The sequence below is a fragment of the Nothoprocta perdicaria genome, unplaced genomic scaffold (assembly GCF_003342845.1).
Source record: "Nothoprocta perdicaria isolate Ctin4 unplaced genomic scaffold, notPer1 scaffold_87, whole genome shotgun sequence".
Taxonomy (NCBI): Eukaryota; Metazoa; Chordata; class Aves; order Tinamiformes; family Tinamidae; genus Nothoprocta; species Nothoprocta perdicaria.
The window spans coordinates 2,438,704-2,460,185 of record NW_020456165.1 but is presented as its reverse complement, the minus strand read 5'-3'; the positions used below and the strand labels follow the sequence as shown (position 1 = coordinate 2,460,185).

Here is a 21,482-nt window from a genome sequence, read left to right as displayed (position 1 = left end):
CATGAAAAACCTGGAGCTGAGACAGAAATACTCTATGCTTCTCAAAGGCTCCTGTGAAATGCTGCAGAATTGAACTTGTTGTGGCAAATTTCTAGCTGATTTCAATGTGGCCAGAATTTCAGCGACACCAAAGTTTCTGTGCCCTGCAGCACTTGACCAGCGACCACTTCTAGAAAATATCCTTCTTTTCTTGCCTGCAGGGCTGAAACTGGTAACTCTTTGGGGAGAATGTAACTGTTCTGAAGCCAGTAACTTAGTCTGTGTAGATAGAAAGAGACAAAGAGGTATCAGTAAAGAGATATCAAATGACTAAATCTGTTTTAAGTAGAATTCTGTAGCGGATTCAAAGGGTTCATACAAAAGATATTAAACACTGTAGTCCATGACAAACTTTGCAAAAGTGTTGCCTTCATAAACCATCAGCGCTGAGAAATGACATCTAACTTCTATCTGGTGGCTAGGAAATAAGTTCTCTGCCGTAATCCATTTTACTGCATTCTCTTAACAATAAGACTTTGCACTTTCCATGCATCAGACTCAAAACTGCTTTCTGTGGGTGAAATCCATTTGATCTGTCTTTACCCACCTAAAAGACAGGTGTCTAGCTTAAGTCAGCTGTCTGGGCTCTCTTTTTGATGGCGAGAAACAGGTAGTTCTTGGGTGCATTAGTTTTGTCACAGAGGGATAAACTTCCTTCTGGAGATGCCTCTTCTCTTCTCTTTCCTTTGAGGAGAAGCCCAGCCATTAGGCCATTAGATTTAACTTCTAATGGCCCAGCCATTAGATTTAACTTCTAGTTTTAATTTGGCTGAATATAATTTAAATGAATTTCGTCCTCTGAAGAGTAAATATATATCTTACAAAAGAACAAAACTTACTGCTTACTTAAGTTACTGCTTAACTTCCATCCAGAAATAGTCTTTATTCCTGATGTCTGATCACTACTAATACTTCACATTTTTGCAGTGCTTTCCATCTGAGGATCACAAATCATTCTGCTGACATTAATTTATTCCTATAAAGTACTTGTGAGTGACGGTTACTGAAGGATTAATACAGGAATCCACTTCTGAATGGGGAAATACAGACTTTTACCCTCTTCTCCCTGCCTAGCCAAGAATACCAAACTCCATGGTGCAAGGCCAGGGCTTTGCTCCAGTTTTCTGCATTGGATGTGTGGGCTGCCTTAGTATTGCCCTTTCCCCTTGTAAATCAGTGCTTGTCACTAGACCATCCAAACCCTGCCCTATATTCATGGAAGTAATTAACATCCCTTACGTGGATGGTACTCAGCATTTGAGTTTTACCCAAATGGAGATTTACCTAACAAGGTTTTGCAAATCATTCTGCATCACCCAGTCACTACAGTCCATTTTGCCATGTTCTCTTTTTGCTGTGGGTAAGCACAATGGTACAAATAACGGCCTGAGCTAATCATGCCTAAAAACAGCCTTAAACTCTCTAATAAACTGAGAATGGATAGGGCCACTGCATCCTCCTGCAAAGGCATTTGACAGCCAGCTGACAGAGAAATTGAGCAAGACTAGGACTGCTAAGGACGCCAGCACAGTGGCAAGGAGGAGAACTGCCTTATAAGCTGTTTCATACATTAGCACTGCTGGACAAATTCAAATTCCAGCTGCCTTTGCTTCTGACAGCACTGAGCAAAACAAAACATAGTTTGACTTGCAGGCATCTGATTAATCGTGCCATGCTGGCACTTGGAAAAACCTTGCCATTAACCTATAAACTCAGATTAGTCCATACTTGAAAACCACATAAACTTTTTCAAACTTTGAAGTGTCAAGATCCAAGTTCTCAGACAGAAAATAACTCTAGCTTTTAAAGTAATGTTCAGTTTGTTGCCCAAATGAGCTCCATGAGAGGTGCTGACTTTAAGCGCAATCATAAAGGACAGGTTGATGGTTTTATCCTAATTTTCCTTTTACAGTTTTTTTCCTCAAATTAGGACGACTTGATTTGCACTGAAACTATTCATGTTCGTTACAGAAGTTAACCCTGAAATTATCCTGAATATTTGTGTATTCTTCACAGTGTTATGAAAGTTAACCTCTTAAGTTAAGAGGTTACTAACAAGATTTCTAACTTCAATAAACAGTTGATAGGTTTCCATCCGTAATGGAGTTTGCTCCATTTCTGGATAACCTGGAAGGCTATCTAACAAACCTGATACTGTTTTTTTTATCAGTGTCTGCTTGCACCATACAGTGTGTGCCTTTTTGCTTGTGCTCAAGCAGGAAATCCAGTTGGTTTCAGTAATCAGCAAGAGCTGTTACAGACGGACTAGGCAATGGAGCAATGTTTGAAATGGTCTCCTTGGCAGACAGAAACTGCTTGAAGGAGTTTCTTGGTGCCTACTCCGTGCATTTGCTCCCCCCACAAATGGATGAGTTTCCCATTCACTTGGACAAGAATCAGAATCTAAGTAACTGGCGAGATCTGAAGCCAAAGGATGCAGCATCTGTCCCATCTGGGGATGTGCAGAAAAGGAACATTCTTTGTGTTACTTCTTAGGGTATTCCAATTTTCCCCTTTCTTTGAGGGATGCTTAACCAACTTGTTACTTGATTTCTTAACTTGGCACAATGTGTGCTCTACTGCCTTTGAAAAATTCCTTCTGGATTTATACACATCACACACTGAGCTCCACATGCTGGGAACTCCCATCAATTGTTCTGCATGATTTTTCATGGTAAAGGCATCCTCAAGAACTGGCAGATCACTCTTTCCTAAAGACTTAAGGCCAACTTGGTACAGAAAGCCTCAACAAAGTGGATTTGGACATCAGATCAGCACAGGAAAAAAAGAACTCCCACAGTACAGGGGCAGATAACACTAGCCCTGCGCCTCGGCTCGGCTCCTCTCCTCTCCATTCAACACATAATTTTAGGTGAGGGTTCAGCACTATTGCAAATGTACCTATAAAAGAGTACCTGCAAATGCAGGGTGCCAAAATTACTGCTGAATGGTATCCAGAGCTACAGCTGGTGAGGAATTTAGCAACAAAACAGGTTTTCAATGGAAAATGCCAATTCATCAGAACTGAAATGCTTCAGGGAGGCATATCAGATCCAATGAGCTTCCAACAAAACACAGGCAGGGCTCCAAGATGGTCTCCTGCCAGCTCGCCTGGTGGGCTGTCTGGAAGCCTGGCCTCTCAGCATGTGCAATTCCAGGGCAGCCCTGCCATGCACATCACCCTGCAGCCAGGGACCACAGGGTTTCCTGAAGCTTTGCTCTCCCCTCTTTGAGGGCTCTGCTCCCAGCTCTGCGAAAGGAAAACCAAAAGCTGTGGGAATGCTGCTGGAGACCCTACACTTCTAAGCCTAACTGTATTTTGAATTTTGTTGCTAGTGCAAAGATTTGGGTTATTTCTAATTCTCTTCCTGTCCCCTATTTTTTTCTCTCATACTGGGAAAGTAAATATTTTTAAAAATCTCTGATTCATTCTAAAACACAGAAAGTTCTCTCCCCCTCCCCCAGCATCCAGAATTTCCTGTGGAACAGACATTTTGTCTTTAAACCAGTTCCAGTCGGCACACTCAACATCTCAGCAGCCTCTCTGCCCGTTGTCCTCTCCCAGCAAAACGGAGTGACACTATCCTGCTGCCTTCCAGGCCTTTGTGCTGGGCAAACAGAGACTTGGCCCATCATGTTGCATTCAGCAAGAGAAACTCGATCCTTCTCTTTTAGGGTAAGGAATTATTTAGAGTATAATTTGCAGTGATTACACCCTGTTTGGTATGTTGTCATATGCCATGTTTGCACTCTGCTGCCAACACATGGACAAGGATATGTGCAGTCATTTGTTAGGCTTATCCCAGAGACAAATGGAATAGCAGCAGGATTAGCTGTCATTCATCTTCGATTGAGAAGCTTTCCTGGGCCTGTGGTTGGCTAATGAAATCCACATCACCAGAACTCATAGCGTTCAGCTGGCTGCAAAGAGAAACCCTCAAGATGCTTTTAATTAGAAGGCATGAATAATGGTCAACTTGTGTGCGTTTTACAGACAGCCACAAAAATGTGCATTGCCACTCTGAGGAATGAGCCCAGAGCTGGGATCCACATTATACAGGCTTACATTTCCAGGGGATAAATGAACAGGTGTCTAAATTCTCAGCTCAACAGTGGGTGCTAGTGTCCTCCTCAGAAAAAAGAAATAAAGATGATAGATAATGACTAAGACTATGCTTCTTGCCTGTGACCATACCGCTGCATAAGAAACACTAGTCTCTTTGCGTTCGCATGGCATTTAATTGAATTAACAGTAAATATTATTCTCACTGAAACAGTACTTCACTGTGTAAGTGAAATCTCCCAGGACTGCAGTAGTGCCTAACACATGCTAATGAGGAAATTTTTAACTTTCAGTCAGTATATATCTATGCCATAATTCTATAGTCTCAGAGCAGTTTATCAAAACAAATGCAAGCCTTCTGATTTAGCATTTTGACAACTTATGCACTTTCTAGGGCTTGAAAGACTTGAGAGTCTGCTCTTTCCCCTCTGTGTTTCTGTAAAAAAAAAATATGGAGTTGCTCTGAAGCTTCCAATTTCCTCTTGCTTCTAAGTACTGTGTGGATTTTCTGTTCTAGCAAACTCAAATTTGAACACAAAGTGAGAGCAACAATTTGACATTATGCAGCAAATCAGACCTGATTTTTCAAATCAAGATATTCATTCTGGGGAATATCCCTAATGAAATATTTCTGTAACTTGACAAATCCAACTCATTCCAGCTTTTCTTGGCAATTAATTACTAAGATTTTATGTGTATTGCCCACTTAGCAAGTCTGCAACTAGGGAAGAACTGAGTGTTTTGTTTAAGAACGGATATCCAATCTGTTCTTTTCAATTAGTATCAAATGATGAGCCTGGGTATACCACTCCTATATCACTGGAAGTGAAAATCACAGGCACATTTGTATATGCAAGGCATTAATTATCAACTGCATATTTAAACATATTTTAGGAAGCTTCCTACACAGATTTTAAAAATCTCAACTGGTATTTGCCTCCTTATAGGTTGCAGGGATTTTGAAAGAGTTATCAAGTAGATCTCTACAGAATTATAAAATACATTTACAGCAACTATTATGGCTTTTCTACTGACTGCCGCTCATGTCGCGCTTGAGATGTTCTCCAGGGAGAAGACGTATGCACACACATGTAGACACACACTTGCCCTACCTGCTTTGGTTGTCACTTTCAGCAAATAACCATCCAAATCGATCTGAAATTGTGGCGTCTCGCAAGGTAGTGAGATGCGGGTCCCATTCCACTTCACTGTAAGGTGCTGCTGGAGGCTGATAATGCTTCGGCCCAGCACAAGGTCCACAGATTTTGTCCAGGAGAAAGAACGGGTCCGACGGGCATCGTTTTTTACCAGCACCTGGAAGGGCGAGGCAGAGGAGGAGCAGTCTTTCGTCAAAACGTACTGACATGTTCCCTGAAAGTTAAATGTCCGTCCATCAAAAGTGTTGTAGTGAGGGTCTCCAAATACAGTGCAAACTCCAGGCTCTGCAGGTGAGTGAGAAACAAAAGCGCCAGATCAGGATCAGTCGATATGTGAAAGGAAGCAGTTTATAAGACCATAAGAGGATGTTGCTCTCATGTAATGTCCCTACAGGTCAGATTCAGCTGAAGACTACCAGAAATATGTATTTGCAACCAGCAGTTTTCTGTGTTTAAGAGAAGGTGTCTCTAGAGATGACTTTCTCTGCTGCCTGCACTGGGGGCTTGGACACGTAGCTTGGACTAGATACATTCTACCTATGCAGTTAAAGTTACTTGGTGTGATCTCTCACTGTTAAGTTCTGCTGTGGTAGCTAGCCTATATTAGTATCATCTGAACTGAAAAATTGCACAGATCTGGGAGGTGAGCAACTGAAATTATCAGCCCTTCAGACCACTTCAGCAGGACCAGGATCTGTCCATATCTCCCATAAGCACACCTGAAAATATTGTACATTTAGAAACTAGGTACTGCTACCTTTTCCCCAAATTTGGGTTTCAAACAGGAAGGGCTATTGCCTCATCTATCCTGCTACTACTACAGTGGGCTCTACAGCCTCATCTATGCTCAATGAGAACCCAGCACACCTCAAAAAGGGTGCAATCCTAGGTCTTACATTCCCGGAGAGCAGTGTATTATCCACATCTTAGCCCTCGGGTTGGGACAATAGGTCCCAACCGCATCTCACTGCTGCTGTTCCTGGAAGAAGGAGTCTCTGGGCAGAGGCATGTGCAGGGCTGCTGCCAGCTGAATATAGAGGGGTTCACGCTGGTTTTTGAGAGATGATGCCTATTCTAGAGGGAGAGCTAAGTACAGTAACAAAAGTTGACTTGGTAATCAGAAAGCTGTGAACAGTGCCAATCAAAAAAGTCCAAAGGAGGGAAGAATAAAAGAGAATATAGCTTGTTTGCTAAAAAATAAAAAAATATATCAAACAATGGTTCTTCTGGAAATACAGCTAAAAAAAAAAAAGCATGTTTGAAACTACAAAGAAAGAGGGAGGCATGGAGAAGTAGAGGATTTCTATGGTGGGGTGCAGTATGAGGCTTGCTCAGCAGGGCTGTTCAGCCTATATGAAGAACCACAGTATTGCAGCTGAGCTGTTACTGGCATTTTTTACTTGTTTCACTCAAAAGAGTTCAGGGATCCCTGCATGGAAGCGTAGTTTAAAAAAAAAAAAAAAAAAAAAAAAAAAGACTGAAGGGGATCCAAGGAGACATTAACTTTTTTCTTCTCTACATGCAGTGCAGAATTACCAGTATCTATGCTATTCCCAACATATGTTTATCTAGTAGTTATCTAGCAGTGATATTAGGCACTTCACAACCTCCTCCGGTTGTGTAGCCTATTCCTACCCATAGCTATCTGGGCATCCTGCATCCTATTCCTGCCCATACCTACCTCAACCTCTCTTCGAGGCCTCTTAAATCTGGCTTACTGCTTGTCTCCCTTACTACTTGGGGACACAGCTATAGAACTGGAACCTGGGACAGTTGTACTTTACACCTAACTTTGCCTTTTTTTTTTTTTTTCTCATTAAGTCTTCAGTTAAAACAGTCTTCAGTAAAAACAAACTATCTTTGTCATCATTATTACGCCACTTTACTATGTATGGCAATAGGGGATAAAAGTTCCTGTTTCTAGAGGACACAACATTCACAGTTCCATTAGAAGTCAAAATGAGCCACAGTTGACCAACATCTGTGGAAATCAGGCCCAAAGGACTTTAAACCAAGACATCTAGTTTAGGCAGTGCTCTATAAAAACATCTACTTCTTTGAGCCTCATTTCCCTCACTGATACCTATAAGGATACCAACAACCCAAAATCCAAGGAAGATTAACTGTTTGATATTTCTCAGTAAATTGGCAAGCTTCAAATGAAACAAAAAATATAGTATGTATCACCAACATAATTTTTAACACAGGGAAATCTTCTGTAATTTTTATATAGGGACCATCTGATTTTAATGCTACTAAATCATATTAATATACTTCTAATTTCTTTATGTACACAATTATCTGCACAATGAATAGTAAAAATATTTTTATTGCCTGTTCAGATCCCATTTCATTTTCTAAGGTTTTAATATTTCTCTACACGTAATGAAAAAATTTATGAAAACAAGGAAACTATCATCATCAACAACAACAAAAAAACAGCCTAAATATCAGTGAAGATTTCAGTGAATTAAATTGCTTTTTATCTGCTTCTACAGTCCACGAATGCAGATGCTGTACATGTTACTATCTAATATATCTTGCAGGGGGACAAGAGGGAATTCTGTACCTAAGCCATTGCTTAATAGGCAAGATCTCCGAGGAGCAAATATAATTTAGAGATGTGCAAGTAAATTAGATAGTGCCACTGGCATCCAAGGGAAATATTTATTTTTAATTACTAATGTGTTATGATGAGTAAGGTTGTTTTATGTTATGTTACATTGTGTCACGTCAACTTGATGCAGTGCAGTTAAAATAAAAAAGAATATATTTTGGATTGGATAACTGAATATCTGATCCAAAATTTGCAAGGAAGTGAGGGTGGGAAAACCTCCTAAAAACAACCCAAATAATTCATTCTCTGATACCACCGTGTAAAATATCTTTAAAGGTTTGTTAGAATTGCAGTGTTTTTCAAAATCTATACACTGCAAGAGCGTATGGGTTAACTTGACATGGCCAGTAAGGAGAAATGATTGGCCTAGAAAGAAACTTTAAATACAGGGTGTAACGAGACAGCAAAGGGCAGGCAACATGAAAAAGCTCCAGCCATTTTTAGACTTGGGATTGTTTATTTCCTTTTGGGCCGGTTTCAAACATATAATGTTCTATGATTTGGCCCTTTTTTTTTCTCCCTTTTAAACAAATCAGCCCTTCTGCTTGGCTGTTTTGGAGATCTATGGGAATCAGTGCTTCTCTAGTTAGTATTGTGGGTGACTTGCTCATCTGTTGGGCTGGACAACCAAAGCTATGCTATCCAATGCAAGTGTGAATTTAGCTTGTACTAATAAGGCACAGAAGGGTGAATATCCTAGCCTTTTTTTCTTTACAATAAATCCTTGCCAGATTATTGTGGCTATTCTGATTCTCTGACAGCTCTTTCTTAGGGTCTAGGAAGGAGTTAGAAAATAACAAATGGATAAGATACTTCCTCTAAGACTCTGCCAGCTTCCAACCGTTTCCAGCTTTTAAGGGCTTTCTGAGCTAGCATTTTTCTCCTTTATTTAGTAACCTTTGATAAACTTCTTTTCTGTGAATTTGTCCAGCCTCCTCCTGAACCCAGACACATTTTAGCATCCACAACATCCTTTGGCAAGGCATGTAGAGCAACACTGCCTTTCAGTTTCAGAGCTAGCATTTATGGTTTTTGTTTAATGATCCTTTGCTCATCTGCAGGCACACACACATTTGCATGAAGGTAAATATACCTCTGCTTCTTCTCTGACCCTGAAAGACTCCAATTGTAAAAGGAGGGCCTCAAAACTATACTCTGCAATATCAAAGGGCCTGATGCAGGTAAGGCATACAATTATAATTAAACATCATTGAGAGCTGGCTGCAAAACTCATCTAAGCCTCTTTTGGAAATCCCACATTTAACCTCCCAAATCAGCTCTCAAAATTTCTGGCTTAGTGAGAACTTCTGGGAGCTCAGCAATTTCCACATTCTCTTTTTAAACAACTATATTCAGCCTTCACCCTTTCACATTTGACAATCTTAAACCTGATGCATGACTCATACAGTTTGCTCAGTTCACACCTAAAGGATCTAAAGCCTGCAAGCAAACTAATAACAACAATATTCAGGTGCGAAAGTGAATATTGCAGAGTTTTTGGACTATTTTCCTTCTATATTGTGAACAGCACCCAATTCAAATAAAATACTGACTTTGTTGGGAAGGTAAGTGTAGGCAAGGAGCGCAGGGTTGGAAAATACAGCTATTTGTGCAAAAAGGAAGTTGGATCAAACAACAAAAAGCATTCCTTGAGTTTTAGCGTGCTCTCCTAAGGGGAAAAAAAAGCAACAAACTATGACATGACAAGATGCATTTTGACCAATTTGAACCAAATTTGACATAAGTCTAAAAGCATCAAAGACAAGTAAGTTCTAGAAAGTCTTAGGAAAAAAAAAAAAAACTGGATAAATAGAGGTAAGAGAGACAGATAAGTTGCTGCAAAAAAAGCACCTTCCTGCCTCCTACTCAGTGTGCTCACCACCAGCCAGATTGCACTCAGCCCTTTACATATAAGGCTCCATAGAGGCCAGAGAGTCAGTACACATCATGACTGGCCAAAGAGCCGGAGCAAACTGGCTGGCCAGCTTATTAGCACAACTGTAGCTCCAGATCAGCAACAGGATATATTGTCTCTCACTGGGTTTATTATTTGTTGGGGTATAAAGGAAATGGGACACAAATCCATAGGAAACCAGGCTCTGTTAGATCTGGTGCTCATGGAATAACTTGTTTTATTTTTTCAGAACATCAGAGCAGTCAATTGAAGTCCAAGATGTCCAGATGTCTGGTCACACTCTTCTGGGCTTGCAGCTAGTTAAGAGTGGCCAAGAAAAATATACTTTAAATTATAACTAAAATTGGTTTGGACACTTTCTAAGTAAGGAGAAGGAAGAAAAAAAAAGTTTACTAGTTAAGGGTGATTTGGTTGCACATCTATAATTCAGAAAGATCTCAGCTTTTTAAAAACAAAATGAAAGTTTGAATGCAATTAGACCATATCCTGAATTAAGCCCTAAATCAAACAGAACACATTATTAACTTTCGAAAAGTAGCTGCAGAACACGCATAATAGAATTTCATTAGCTTTTCTTAAAAAATGCATAGCTACAGACTGCTTTCCTCATAATCGCTGCATAGTGCAGCTTGATATAATACACATTACAAGGTGTGGTGTCAAAAACTCCACAGGAGTCTTTATGGTCTATTTCATAAATAAAATAGCTACTCCAATTTGCCCAAATACATATTTATACAGTAGACCATCACACTTGAAATGGCTGAGGAGGTAAACCATGAGCAGCATTTCAGCATGAATAAACAATTGCAGTTCTTTTTTGATGTATTTCTTCATGCTAAGGAAATAACATCAGAAATAGAACAGAGGCCTATGTGGACTTGGAGTCCACGTCCCTGCATTATAAGTACTATACTACATATAGTACTATCCACGCACTATGTACATAACTGCTTTTTCTTTTCTTTTTTTTCTCTCTCGAGAGTCATTGATTTTTAAGCATTTCTACAAAAATAAATGAAAAATAATCCATATGAAGGAGCAGGTGAAGTACCAATCTTATACTCCTAAGGTTGGGTCTGAATAATAATATTGGGTCTGTGAGTTCTTCATTAGCTCCAGCACTCACTTTGTCAATTCTTCAAGTGGCTCAGGCAGTATGGATTATGTTAGGATTATTGATCGTGATAAACTCATAGCTACAGAGTTGCAAATAGGACCATCTTTCACATGGCATCCAGAAAAGGGCTATCAATTGTACTATGTCAGGGAGAAAAAAAAAAAAAAAAAAGAGATTTATCCTCCACTGCAAGTTCCCTTCTTTGTCTAGATCGAGAGAGTCGACTTAGGCTTAGTGATTTCTTTTTTTAATATGAAAATGACCTTGCTCTAACACAGGATTACTAATTTATGGAACTGACGTCAGTGACGATTTTTCAAAATCAAGTCGAAAGGGTATGTTTCATTACATTTTTACAGCAGGATAAACTAAACTGTTGAATTTTCCACTGGTATGACCACTGTGTTTAATTAGTGATAACTGTACACCAGCCATGGAGCTGAAGCAGCAACATGCCAAAACTAACCATAGTTAACTTCGCTTCGGCAACAGTAGACAAAAGAGACTCACCAGCCCATTAGGGGACGAGGTACTTTTTCTCTCTGCAGAGAACGACTTTGAAAAATAATCTTTTCTATTTTTTTTTAAACTTTTAAAGTGTATCCTTTAACAACGTGACTGTTTTTGACCCACTTCATAGAAATTGGCTGCCTTCTACTGTACTCAAAGCTCTCCTGTGTACAGTATGTTCTTGTACCTCCTATGTTGTTTTTACTTTGGAAAATTAATATCTGCTGGACCGCCAAAAATGTCTGGTTAATATGTGGAGAGAGAATCAGAATGTGTGGGTGGGAGGGGGAAAGGGCTTTGTACGTGCATCTTATCTCATCTGAAATGGGCTGAATTGGCAAAGCTTTTAATTACTGGACTATCTGAGATAGTGATCATCACTGAAATCCTTATGATTTTGCCTTTGGCTTGCCTGAATGTTGTGATGAGATTTACAACATTTCTGATGCAAGAGTGGAATTGGCTCCTTGCAAATGGCAATTGTTAAAACACTAATGCCTGTCACTGAGGTATGAGAGTAGGTATTTAAAGACTTTAATTACATTACCTGATAAAAGCTGGGAATGACCATATGATTATAAAAGCCGAGGATGAGTTCACCATCAGCTCTTCTCCTAATACTAGGTAGGTCCCTACAGAGACAGCCCTCCAGAAAAAGATCCATCTGTTTCATGTGCAGCAGACAGCACACTTTCTGCGGGACACAGCAACGTGCCACCCAGCCCTACCTACAGCCAATGCAATAGGGTCAAGACCATGAGGAGCCCATATGGGAACAAGTTAGTTTAACCTGAAAGCCTCATGGGAATCTAATAGCAACCTAGTGGCACCTACAGGAGGTTATCAAGCAGGTGGAGCCAGGCTCTTACGGAGCTGCATGGTTGCAGGAGCTGGTAAGCTAAAACAGGAGAAATTCCAACTTGACATAAAGGATAAAATTTTCGCCATGAAGACAGTCAAGCATTAACACAGATTCCCTAGAGATGCTGTAGCATCTCCATCTCTGGAGATTTTAACAACCTCTCTGCACATTTGCTCATAGACAGATATGACTGCTCTTTAAAATCAAATGTAAGTTGCAGTGGTGGCCTAATTCATAGCAGGTGTACAAATTTCAGATGTTCTTCTGGCTGATGACAATGTGCCTTGAATTCCACATCTTATAGCTGTGCCCATTTCTTTTTTATACCTTCAGAAGCTCTGACCTTTTGTTTGGTTCTTAGATGAGTTATTTTTACTCTCAACATGTATAATTTCTTGCCTCCTTCTCTCATGAGATAATTATCAAAATTCACAGTTCACTAGTAGCACCTCTGAAGGAATCACTTTACTGTCTACTTTTTAACCCCTCCGGAAGAGATTCTCCAGTGCTTTGAGGGAATGACTCTATTAATTTACACAGAACATAGTTCCCTCTCACAGAACACCATTCATGTTTTAAGAGATTGCATAGGAAAAGTTAAATGAGAACAAAACACAATAACAGAGGTAAGATTGAGTTCAATAAATTCATAACAATAATCATATGTCATATTTGAGCAGAGGTCCCTGGAAACCTCTTCACCCTTGAAACCTAGCATGCAGAGAATCAACTACTAGTCAGCAGAATCCTCTTTCATTTATCACTCTCCCTGGTATTCTTTGTCTCAAGACCTTCTGAGGTTATGCCACACATATTTCATTTCATTCTGACACTGAAAAGTTGCAAAACACTTATTTTACCATAGATTAAATGTTTCAATATAATTGAGATACAGAATGGAGAAGCAGGGATTTAGTATACACTGTCTGTGCAAAACAAGAGCACTCAGAATTGTGATAATCAGCAAAACCAAGACAAAATAAGACAAATAAGACAAAATAAGACAAAAGAATAGATAACATTCTCCTTAAACTGCCTTTTTTTTTTCTTTTTTTAAAATTTATTTTTCAAATGCTTTCCTACAAATCATAAAGCTCCATTTTAGTAGTCTGTCTCTACATGGCAAAATACTTCAACATGTCTTTAATGACACATGTAATTGTATCCCATTACTTCTGTGAGGGTTGGTTTCCCTGTTTACTTAAATAGGGCAAGTATACAGATAAGTATTTGGATAAGTAATTTGATGACCAGGAGAGATCATAAGATGATCATTCCAAGTGAAGAATAAAAGGGTAAAAAGGCCATGTTAGCACTAATCACAGAGGGACAGCTTCCTGTTTTATCTTCCATTGCTCTCCCAGACTGTCTTATTTTCTGCATGACTCTAACTCTGTTGAATTATCTGCCAAGGTCTTGGATAATATACATACCTTGATTAATGCTTCTCCACTCCTGAATAGGTGTGTTATTTACAGGGATAAAAGGTATTATCTCTATCCATATTTCAGATTTCACAGGTCAACTATATTCTACACAGAATAACATCATATTTGACAAAACTAGTGGCATTTGGAGAAAAGAAAATCCTCTTGACAATCATTTCATTTTAAATCTACAAACTTATACCCACCTACTCTTTAACTTCCCGTAAAAGAAAGGCAGAAATGCAAACATTATCCTAGTATAATTATTTTCTCTGAAAGAATAAAGAATTTAAACAATGCAAGGAAAGAACTTACTTTCAGTGCAAATAGGACAGCATCCTTTTCTGTTCAGGATTTTACCCTAATTGGGAGAAAGAGAAGCTGATTTAATGAAAGAGTTTTTGAAGCAATGACTGTGTTATGTTGTAAGGCTGGATTAGCCTTTGAAAATAGTTCAAGTTGTGTTTGAACTCAATGCCCTGGTTACAGCTTCAAATATCAGGTGCTAAAAACAGACAGAACTATTCAAAGAGCTTCCTGGCAGCCTTATAAGAAATGAAATACTAAAAGGGTTCTCTGTTACCACTTTTCTCTTTAGAGAGAGTGTGAGAGAAATTTGGACTCGTGTTCATGTATCTAAAGCAAACTAGTCATTTGGTTAGGAAGATCACTACTTTCCCCCCACCTCCCAAAATATATACAGTACATTTCTTATTCTCACCCTTTGAAAAAAAAAATAAACACGCAAGCAAAAAACCCCACTCATTTTCCCAGAAAAAAATGAATGAAGGAGGCACTGATATAGGTCTATTTTAGCCAAGTTCCTTCACAGGTAAATCTTGTCATATCTCTTATCAAATCTTATGACCAACTCAGAAATCATAGACCAAGTGGCCTAATGAAGTAAATGAGCACACCTCCGAGGGTGTGTGACATCTAAAGCAAACAGTCTGGTCTCATTATATGGACCAAGGGCTTGAGTCTTTACTTACTGTTCTGCTGAGGTCAATTTTCTTTACAGTTGTATCTAAGAGGAGGCTGGCTAGATGCAGGAAACCCACCTTTGTGTGTCCATGCTCCTTTCTAGCTCCCACTGAATTAAAAGATAGCCTCTCTGATTTTACTCAGATTCCCAAAAGCTAACCTTCGAGTAACAAGCCTGGAAAATTTCAGCATGAATGATACCATTTTCCAAGTGAAAACTGGTATGAGTTATAACAGAGCCTATAGTGACACTGGCGCTCACCCACATTCCCAAATAGGTTAGCAGGAGGCATACGGAGCTATGCTGTTTCCTGGCATAAACTCTCCCCGCCAGCAAGGTTGAATATCAAGAACGTTTCCTTCTTGGGACCAATGCTGCCATTCCTCACCATGCAGGCGAGCAAGGAGTGGGCAGGAGCTGCGATTTTCTTTCCCTTAAAACACGTTCAGCAACGCTAAAGAGCTTGTGAAGATGGAGAAGGACTAAGGAACAAACTGTCTGCTTCCCACTAAGTCCTTCCCATTCGTGCCCAATTGATCCCAGTCCTATGAATGACAGCTTGGTGCTGAGTGCCCTTCTCTGTCGTCCTACAGGCATAAAAGCTCAGTGAAAGCCCATCCTTAAGTATGTAACTGAGTGCAAGCAGAAGGGATGTGATGCAAGTTCAGACTTGAGGAATGGGTTGGATCTGAGTTATCTGACTATTGAGGAAATGGATACAGATTTGTGGGACCACCAGGAACTCAGAGCAAAAAGAATAACCAGGCTAGAACAAGGAGTCCTATGAAGTACCTGCTACGATGAAACATCCTTAACGAAGAACTGTTAAGACCAGACAGAAATAGTAAGCCAGGTAATGCTTAATTGCATTAGTGAAAGAGGTGCAGCTGAATGCCACCCGCCGCAGTGAGCAGCCTTACCTCTCTCTCTCAGTAAAAGAGTTGAAATCATCGGCCAAGCTGGAAGTGGCAGGAATTCAAGTGAAATTGGAATCTCCAAGGCAGCCTGCTGAGGCTGGTTACTTGAGCCACCATGTTGGCATGAGATCCTGTTTTTGTCTTGTAGAATAAGGAAACCCATTATTGCTAACATGTGCTGTAAGAGTTCGTTAGCACTGAGGGTTCCCTTAGGAGCTGGCTAAGTGATGTGATCCCATTTTTCCCCATGAATATTTATAAGTAGACCACATTTGAGTCTATTTATTTTCTGGGATTTTTCTTCTTTTTTATGAGGTTTTCAATTTTATGTCTGAGGGTTTTCTTTTTTTTTTTTCTCTCTCTCTCTTAAGGCAAGACTAATTAGGGTTCTTTTTTTTTTGTTTGGTTGTGCAATAGCACCAGCTGTTGTTTTTTTGTGCCTCATTTGGCACTAGAGTAAAAACAGCAACTTTTTGTTTGTAATAATAACAGATGTGTATAACATTAAATGCTGTCTGTGCTAGGGATGAGAGAACGTGTTCTGAATAAATTATCAACTCACTTGAAGCTCACGGGTTCAAAATTTACCCACAAAATCAAGCTAAATCAAGCTCTGCAAATGTCTTCATGTGCCATGAATTTTAGTTCTACTAACTTTTAGTTCTACTAAGAGCCTTAGAGCTCATAAAAGGCTGTATACTGTAAAATTCAACAGGACCTCCTGTAGCAGCACACATACACAAAAAAAGACTTGTTCATAATCACTGACCATTAGCACAGGCTGTTATTATTGGTGGGGATAGTAGAGGCATAAGGAGAAGAGACAATGTTGAAAAGAGTAATAACGTCTAAATGGAAGGGAGACGGCAAGAGAAAGAAGGAGGATAGAGCAGGGCTAGGGCAAGTGAATAGCAAATTAGTAAGAAAAAGGTTAGAAGACATCTGACATTCAATCTTGCCAAGTGCTGAGATTACTCCCTTTATATAAAGTATTTAAGCATGTGTTTAAGCACACATGGAGGGCCTACTAACTTTAACAGGACTGGACACATGCTTAATAGCTTTGATGGATGTGGGCCAGCATGTACTACACCTTGAAGGCTGACAATCCAGGTAACCAAGCAAGGGAATATATACATGGAGTCAACGGTCAGAAAATAAAAAGGGAAACCACAACCCACTAGGCTCACTACGAGCCCAAGCAAAACTGATTTTGCTATCAATGCAGCAGGAGTTGGGACAGATATATTGCCTCTCTTGCAGATGAAAAGAAGCTAAGAAAGTCACTCTCTAATTACTGAGGAGAGGAGAGGAGAGGAGAGGAGAGGAGAGGAGAGGAGAGGAGAGGAGAGGAGAGGAGAGGAATGAGGAATATATCCCTAACCCTATGAAAAACTGAAACAAATGGCAGAAAGTTTCTGAAAATTCAGTAGCCTGCCACCAACAGATCTAATGGTACCAATGGTTGCATGGCATAGGAAATTTCTGCAGAACTACCACTTTGAAACCTATCCTTTCCAAGAAATAACAGGCTAAAATTTATGTTGATAAATTAATTAATATTCCATCAGAAAGAAAAACCCATCCTGCAAAGGCTATTAAGGCAGCATGGTAAAGCATTTAAGTCAAGGAGTAATCCTTAACTCCTTCACACTCAAATGTGTGTATCACAACACAATTTTAATGCTATAATTTTATGGGATCTGACATTCAAAGGGACGCTAAATGCTCTTTCACAGCAGTCCTCAGCAAGCAGCAGAAACTGCTGATTGCCACAAGCCTTGTGAATCGAGTAAGGTAATGGACCTCATACCTCCAAGGACTTCAGCGACAGCAGCAAAACTTAAGGCATGATACGCAGAGATTCAGTACCAGTATTGCATCTTTACCTCCAATGATGTGGTGTGTTCAACTAATGTTTACATATTTGTGACAGAATATCTCATCAGAGAGTGGAACACAGTCAAGAAACAGAAGATTTAAATCCATTAGCATACATTATTTGCTTTAAAATTACTTAAGCTGGTACTGACTAAGGTAGGAAAATAAATTTTACTCTAGAGTTTACATTCTTTCTCCTACTTGCCCTTACAATTCAGCTTGAAAGGGCAGAAATGCTCTTCGTACCCATGGCCTGTGGAGGAGGGTGGCTTTGTGTGGAGCTTGCTATTGGCTCCATTTTAAGAGAGGGGACAGGTTAACTGGTTAAATACCACAAGGAATGGTGCTGAAGTCTTTTCAGACCAAAGAAACTAAATGTCTGAGAATTTAACTCAGAGGTTTAGAACAGCTAAGAGATTCATATTAGCTTTCACAGGGATCATATACTAGCAATGAAAGAGTTTGCAAGCAAGTCAGTTCTGCTGCCACAGGATTGTGGATGGTAAATTTTCACTCACCACTATTTTCACTGATTGTGAGATGCAAAACAGCTAACATGCTTACAGAAGCCACTTCAAACAGTCATCTCAATGCTCAGATTTATATACAGCAATGCTGTAGTTGAATTTCACTTAGGAATTATGTTAAGCCATATATTCTGATCTCAGAAGAGACTTAAATGTTTGGAGAGCTTCAGCAAAGGAAAAATGTAACTGGGTGCAGTGAGGGCCAGGTTCCTGGACAACAAAGGATTTGCAGAGACCTGAAGGAAGCAAGCTCTCACCTCCTGCTTATTGTGCAAACAGCCTGAAGGAAGGAAAACTGCTTGCAAAGGGTCTCCTCAGGTTCCCAGACAAGGTCCCTTGGTTCACAGCTCCTAAGGTGCATGCAACACCTTGTGTGAGGTCATTAGCAGGAGAGCTGCTCTCTGCAGTGAACTAGCATGGACGTGCCAGGGTGACAGGAGCAGGATGTCCCCTCATTTGAGCAGACAAACAAGTTCCTGCAGCCCACATGCACAGCAGAGTGCCAAGACACAGGCTCTCTGTTCTACCACAGCTTCTGGTTATCAAAAGTTCACAAGTATAAAGTTTTACGAACTCAAGTTTGTCATTTAGACTTTTCTACCTAGGTGTCTGTGACTCATATTTTCCTTACTGGCATTCAGGATGGAGAAGGAAACACTGAGAAGGTGTAATGCTAATGACTTGGCTCCCTCTCCTGCAGTGCTGTTCAGAGATCCGCACCTACACAAGGTGCTATTTAGAGCTCCCTCTTCTGATAACTTTAGCCATAAAATCAAAATAATATGTAGACAACAGACACCTGAGAAACAAAGGCAGACTTTAGCTAAGGGTTTCATTTAATGCTAATTTTGAAGAGGAGTTATAATTAACCTGCCTGCTGAGGCCACATCTGGAGTGCTGTGTCCAGTTCTGGGCTCCTCAGTACGAGAGGGATGTGGAGCTGCTGGAGAGAGTCCAGCGCAGGGCTACCAGGATGATCAGGGGCCTGGAACATCTGTCCTATGAGGAAAGGCTGCCCTATGAAAGCTGGGCCTGTTCATCCTGAAGAAGAGAAGGTTGAGGGGGTTCTGATCAGTGTCTATAAACACCTCAAGGGAGGGAGTGAGGAGGAAGGGGCGGCCTCTTTTCAGTGGTGGCCAACAAATAGGACTAGAAAAAACAGCCATAAAATGAAGCACCAAAAGTTCCACGGGAACTTACGGAGAAAATTCTTGATAGTGAGGGTGACAGAGCCCTGGCACAAGCTGCCCAGGGAGGCTGTGGAGTCTCCTTCCCTGGAGATCTTTGAAACCCACCTGGATGCCGCCCTGTGCCCGTGCTCTAGGTGATCCTGCTTGATCCTGCTGGAGCAGGGGTGTTGGACTAGATGATCTCTAGAGATCCCTTCCAATGTTAAGGATTCTGTGATGCTATGATTACACCACTGTGAGTTCACTTCAGACTTTGACATAGAAAATAGTTCTGTAACCTCAGAGCAAGTGGCATAATTTGATCGAAATAATTTCCTTTGCTCTAATTTACATGTCTAACCAAGTGATTAAGTCTCATTTACACTAAGAAAAGTTAGCACAGCCCCCCATGGCTTGTCCTATAAAGCAAACACATGTTCTTGATCCATTAGCACATTCATCCTACCATTCTACAAAGCTATTAAATATATATGACAGAGATGTTCTGGTGCAGGTATTCAGCCTAGAGAATGGAAAAGGGAGAAGGAGAAAAGCAGCATTTACTCTTCAGAGCAAGGACAGAGGCTGAAAGCCCATGTAAAGGGTGGTGATAGCGCTCTTCAAGGACTCCAGCTTAAAATAACCTGCTAAAGGATCCCTCCTCCTCACTCTGCATGTCCTTCTGCCTTGCAGACACTCCCTTGAAACACTGACAAGGACAACGTGAAGAAGAATATGGGAGAATGCTCTGTCCTTTTAAAAACACTCACGTTAGGACAGCTGCTGACTGGAAAGCACTGTTTCTTGCGACACTCCGTCTTGCCTTTCACACAAGCACAGATGGTGCAGTTAACAGAGGACCACATCTCTCCATCCTGCAAGAGGAAACATGATATAGCATCAGCTGGGCTGGCAACAGGAAGCTATTCCAGCAATGTATCATTGCACAAGAAGGGATGGCTTTCCCTGTTGGCACTGTGTCACTGTTTAGTCTAAATTATTCTGAGGTGTCTGTCCACACCCAGTTGGATTACAGACAAAGACCAAATTCAGAAGGGATTTCTTCCCCTTAGTCCTCCAGGTCAGAAATTCATTCCTATATTGATAATCATGTTTGCATTTTCCATCAGCGCCCTGGCTAGTTGCATTGTTTTCTCTCCATTGTGTGTCCAAGATGTGATCCCACCTATCACGAATTTTCATTTAAGCTGACATAATTAGAACAAACTGATTCCCTGGGTTGAGTGACATGTTTAAGTTGTTGCAAGTGAAAGCATTTGATTAAGATGTCAGCATATAGTGAATTCATTCCCAGATGTGGCATCATTTTGGCTTACAGCAGGAATGGTCAAATAGAGAATTCTAATTCAGATTGCTCACAGCACTTTCAGAGACATTTGATCCGCTAAACATCTGAAAATGTTTAGAACAGATACAGTGCTAAACTGTCCAAATGTATAGCAGGTAAGACAGTCTATGGCTCTAAAAATACTAGCTGCAAACCAAAATATGCCCCATAATTTCATCCCCCACTTATTTGGGAAAGACTTCTTGTGGAACTGCCTTGGTTCATTTTTATGTAGCTTTGCTTTTGCCAAGTGTGGTTCCTAAAGCAGTCTGTCTCACCCGCTTGCAGTCTTGTGCTTGCCCATTTTGAGGCAAAATGTGCATGCTTTCTGTTCGCGAGACTGCTGTGAAGGAAGGGTGAGGATAGACCTGACAGGAACAGAACAGGCAGTCCAACCAGACAGCTGTGAACAATTATGTGCCCACCTCAACATAATGTTTTGACCAGAGGGAAAAACAGACTAAATCTGAAATGCCAAGCAAGATGACTTACTCTACGTGTGCTTGGTTAAAGGCTGCCTCTCCCTTATCTACTGTTTCTGAGCTATGGTAAGATTAACTGGGGTTTGTGATGCAGCACATGTTCCTGTGGGCCTCTAATAACCATTCTCCAAGCATCTGCTAAGGTACCAGAAGATATGAAGGCTAAGTGCATGCAGCTGGCCTCACAGCAGTGGACACAGCTTTGATCTACAAAGGAGACTGACCAGACTCCCCATGAATCTGTGCCTTCTTCATATGTGTTGCACCACTAACTTCAAAGTGGAGGAACTGTCTCTTTATTTAGTCTTACAGTATATAATAGTCGTATAATAAGGTCCTTGCAAAAAAATAGTGTTCTATTGGATGCCTGAGAAGCAGACACTTGCTCCTCAAGTACAATAGCACCTGTGTGCAAATTCCAATCAGATCGAATATAGTCTCCTTGCACCTATTGTGTAGAGAG

The 21,482-nt window shown here is 40.4% G+C and overlaps 1 protein-coding gene across 1 annotated transcript in view; it reads right to left on the bottom strand.

Moving 5' to 3' along the window:
• The window catches only part of BMPER (BMP binding endothelial regulator), a 146,939-nt gene that overhangs the window by 43,186 nt on the left and 82,271 nt on the right, over positions 1–21,482 (bottom strand). Inside the window, exons 10-12 of the mRNA XM_026052326.1 lie at positions 19,960–20,064; positions 14,026–14,071; positions 5,215–5,544 (exon numbers count right to left, since the gene is read on the bottom strand). Coding sequence (XP_025908111.1) covers positions 5,215–5,544; positions 14,026–14,071; positions 19,960–20,064 — 481 coding nt within the window. The remainder of the gene's footprint in view (positions 1–5,214; positions 5,545–14,025; positions 14,072–19,959; positions 20,065–21,482) is intronic.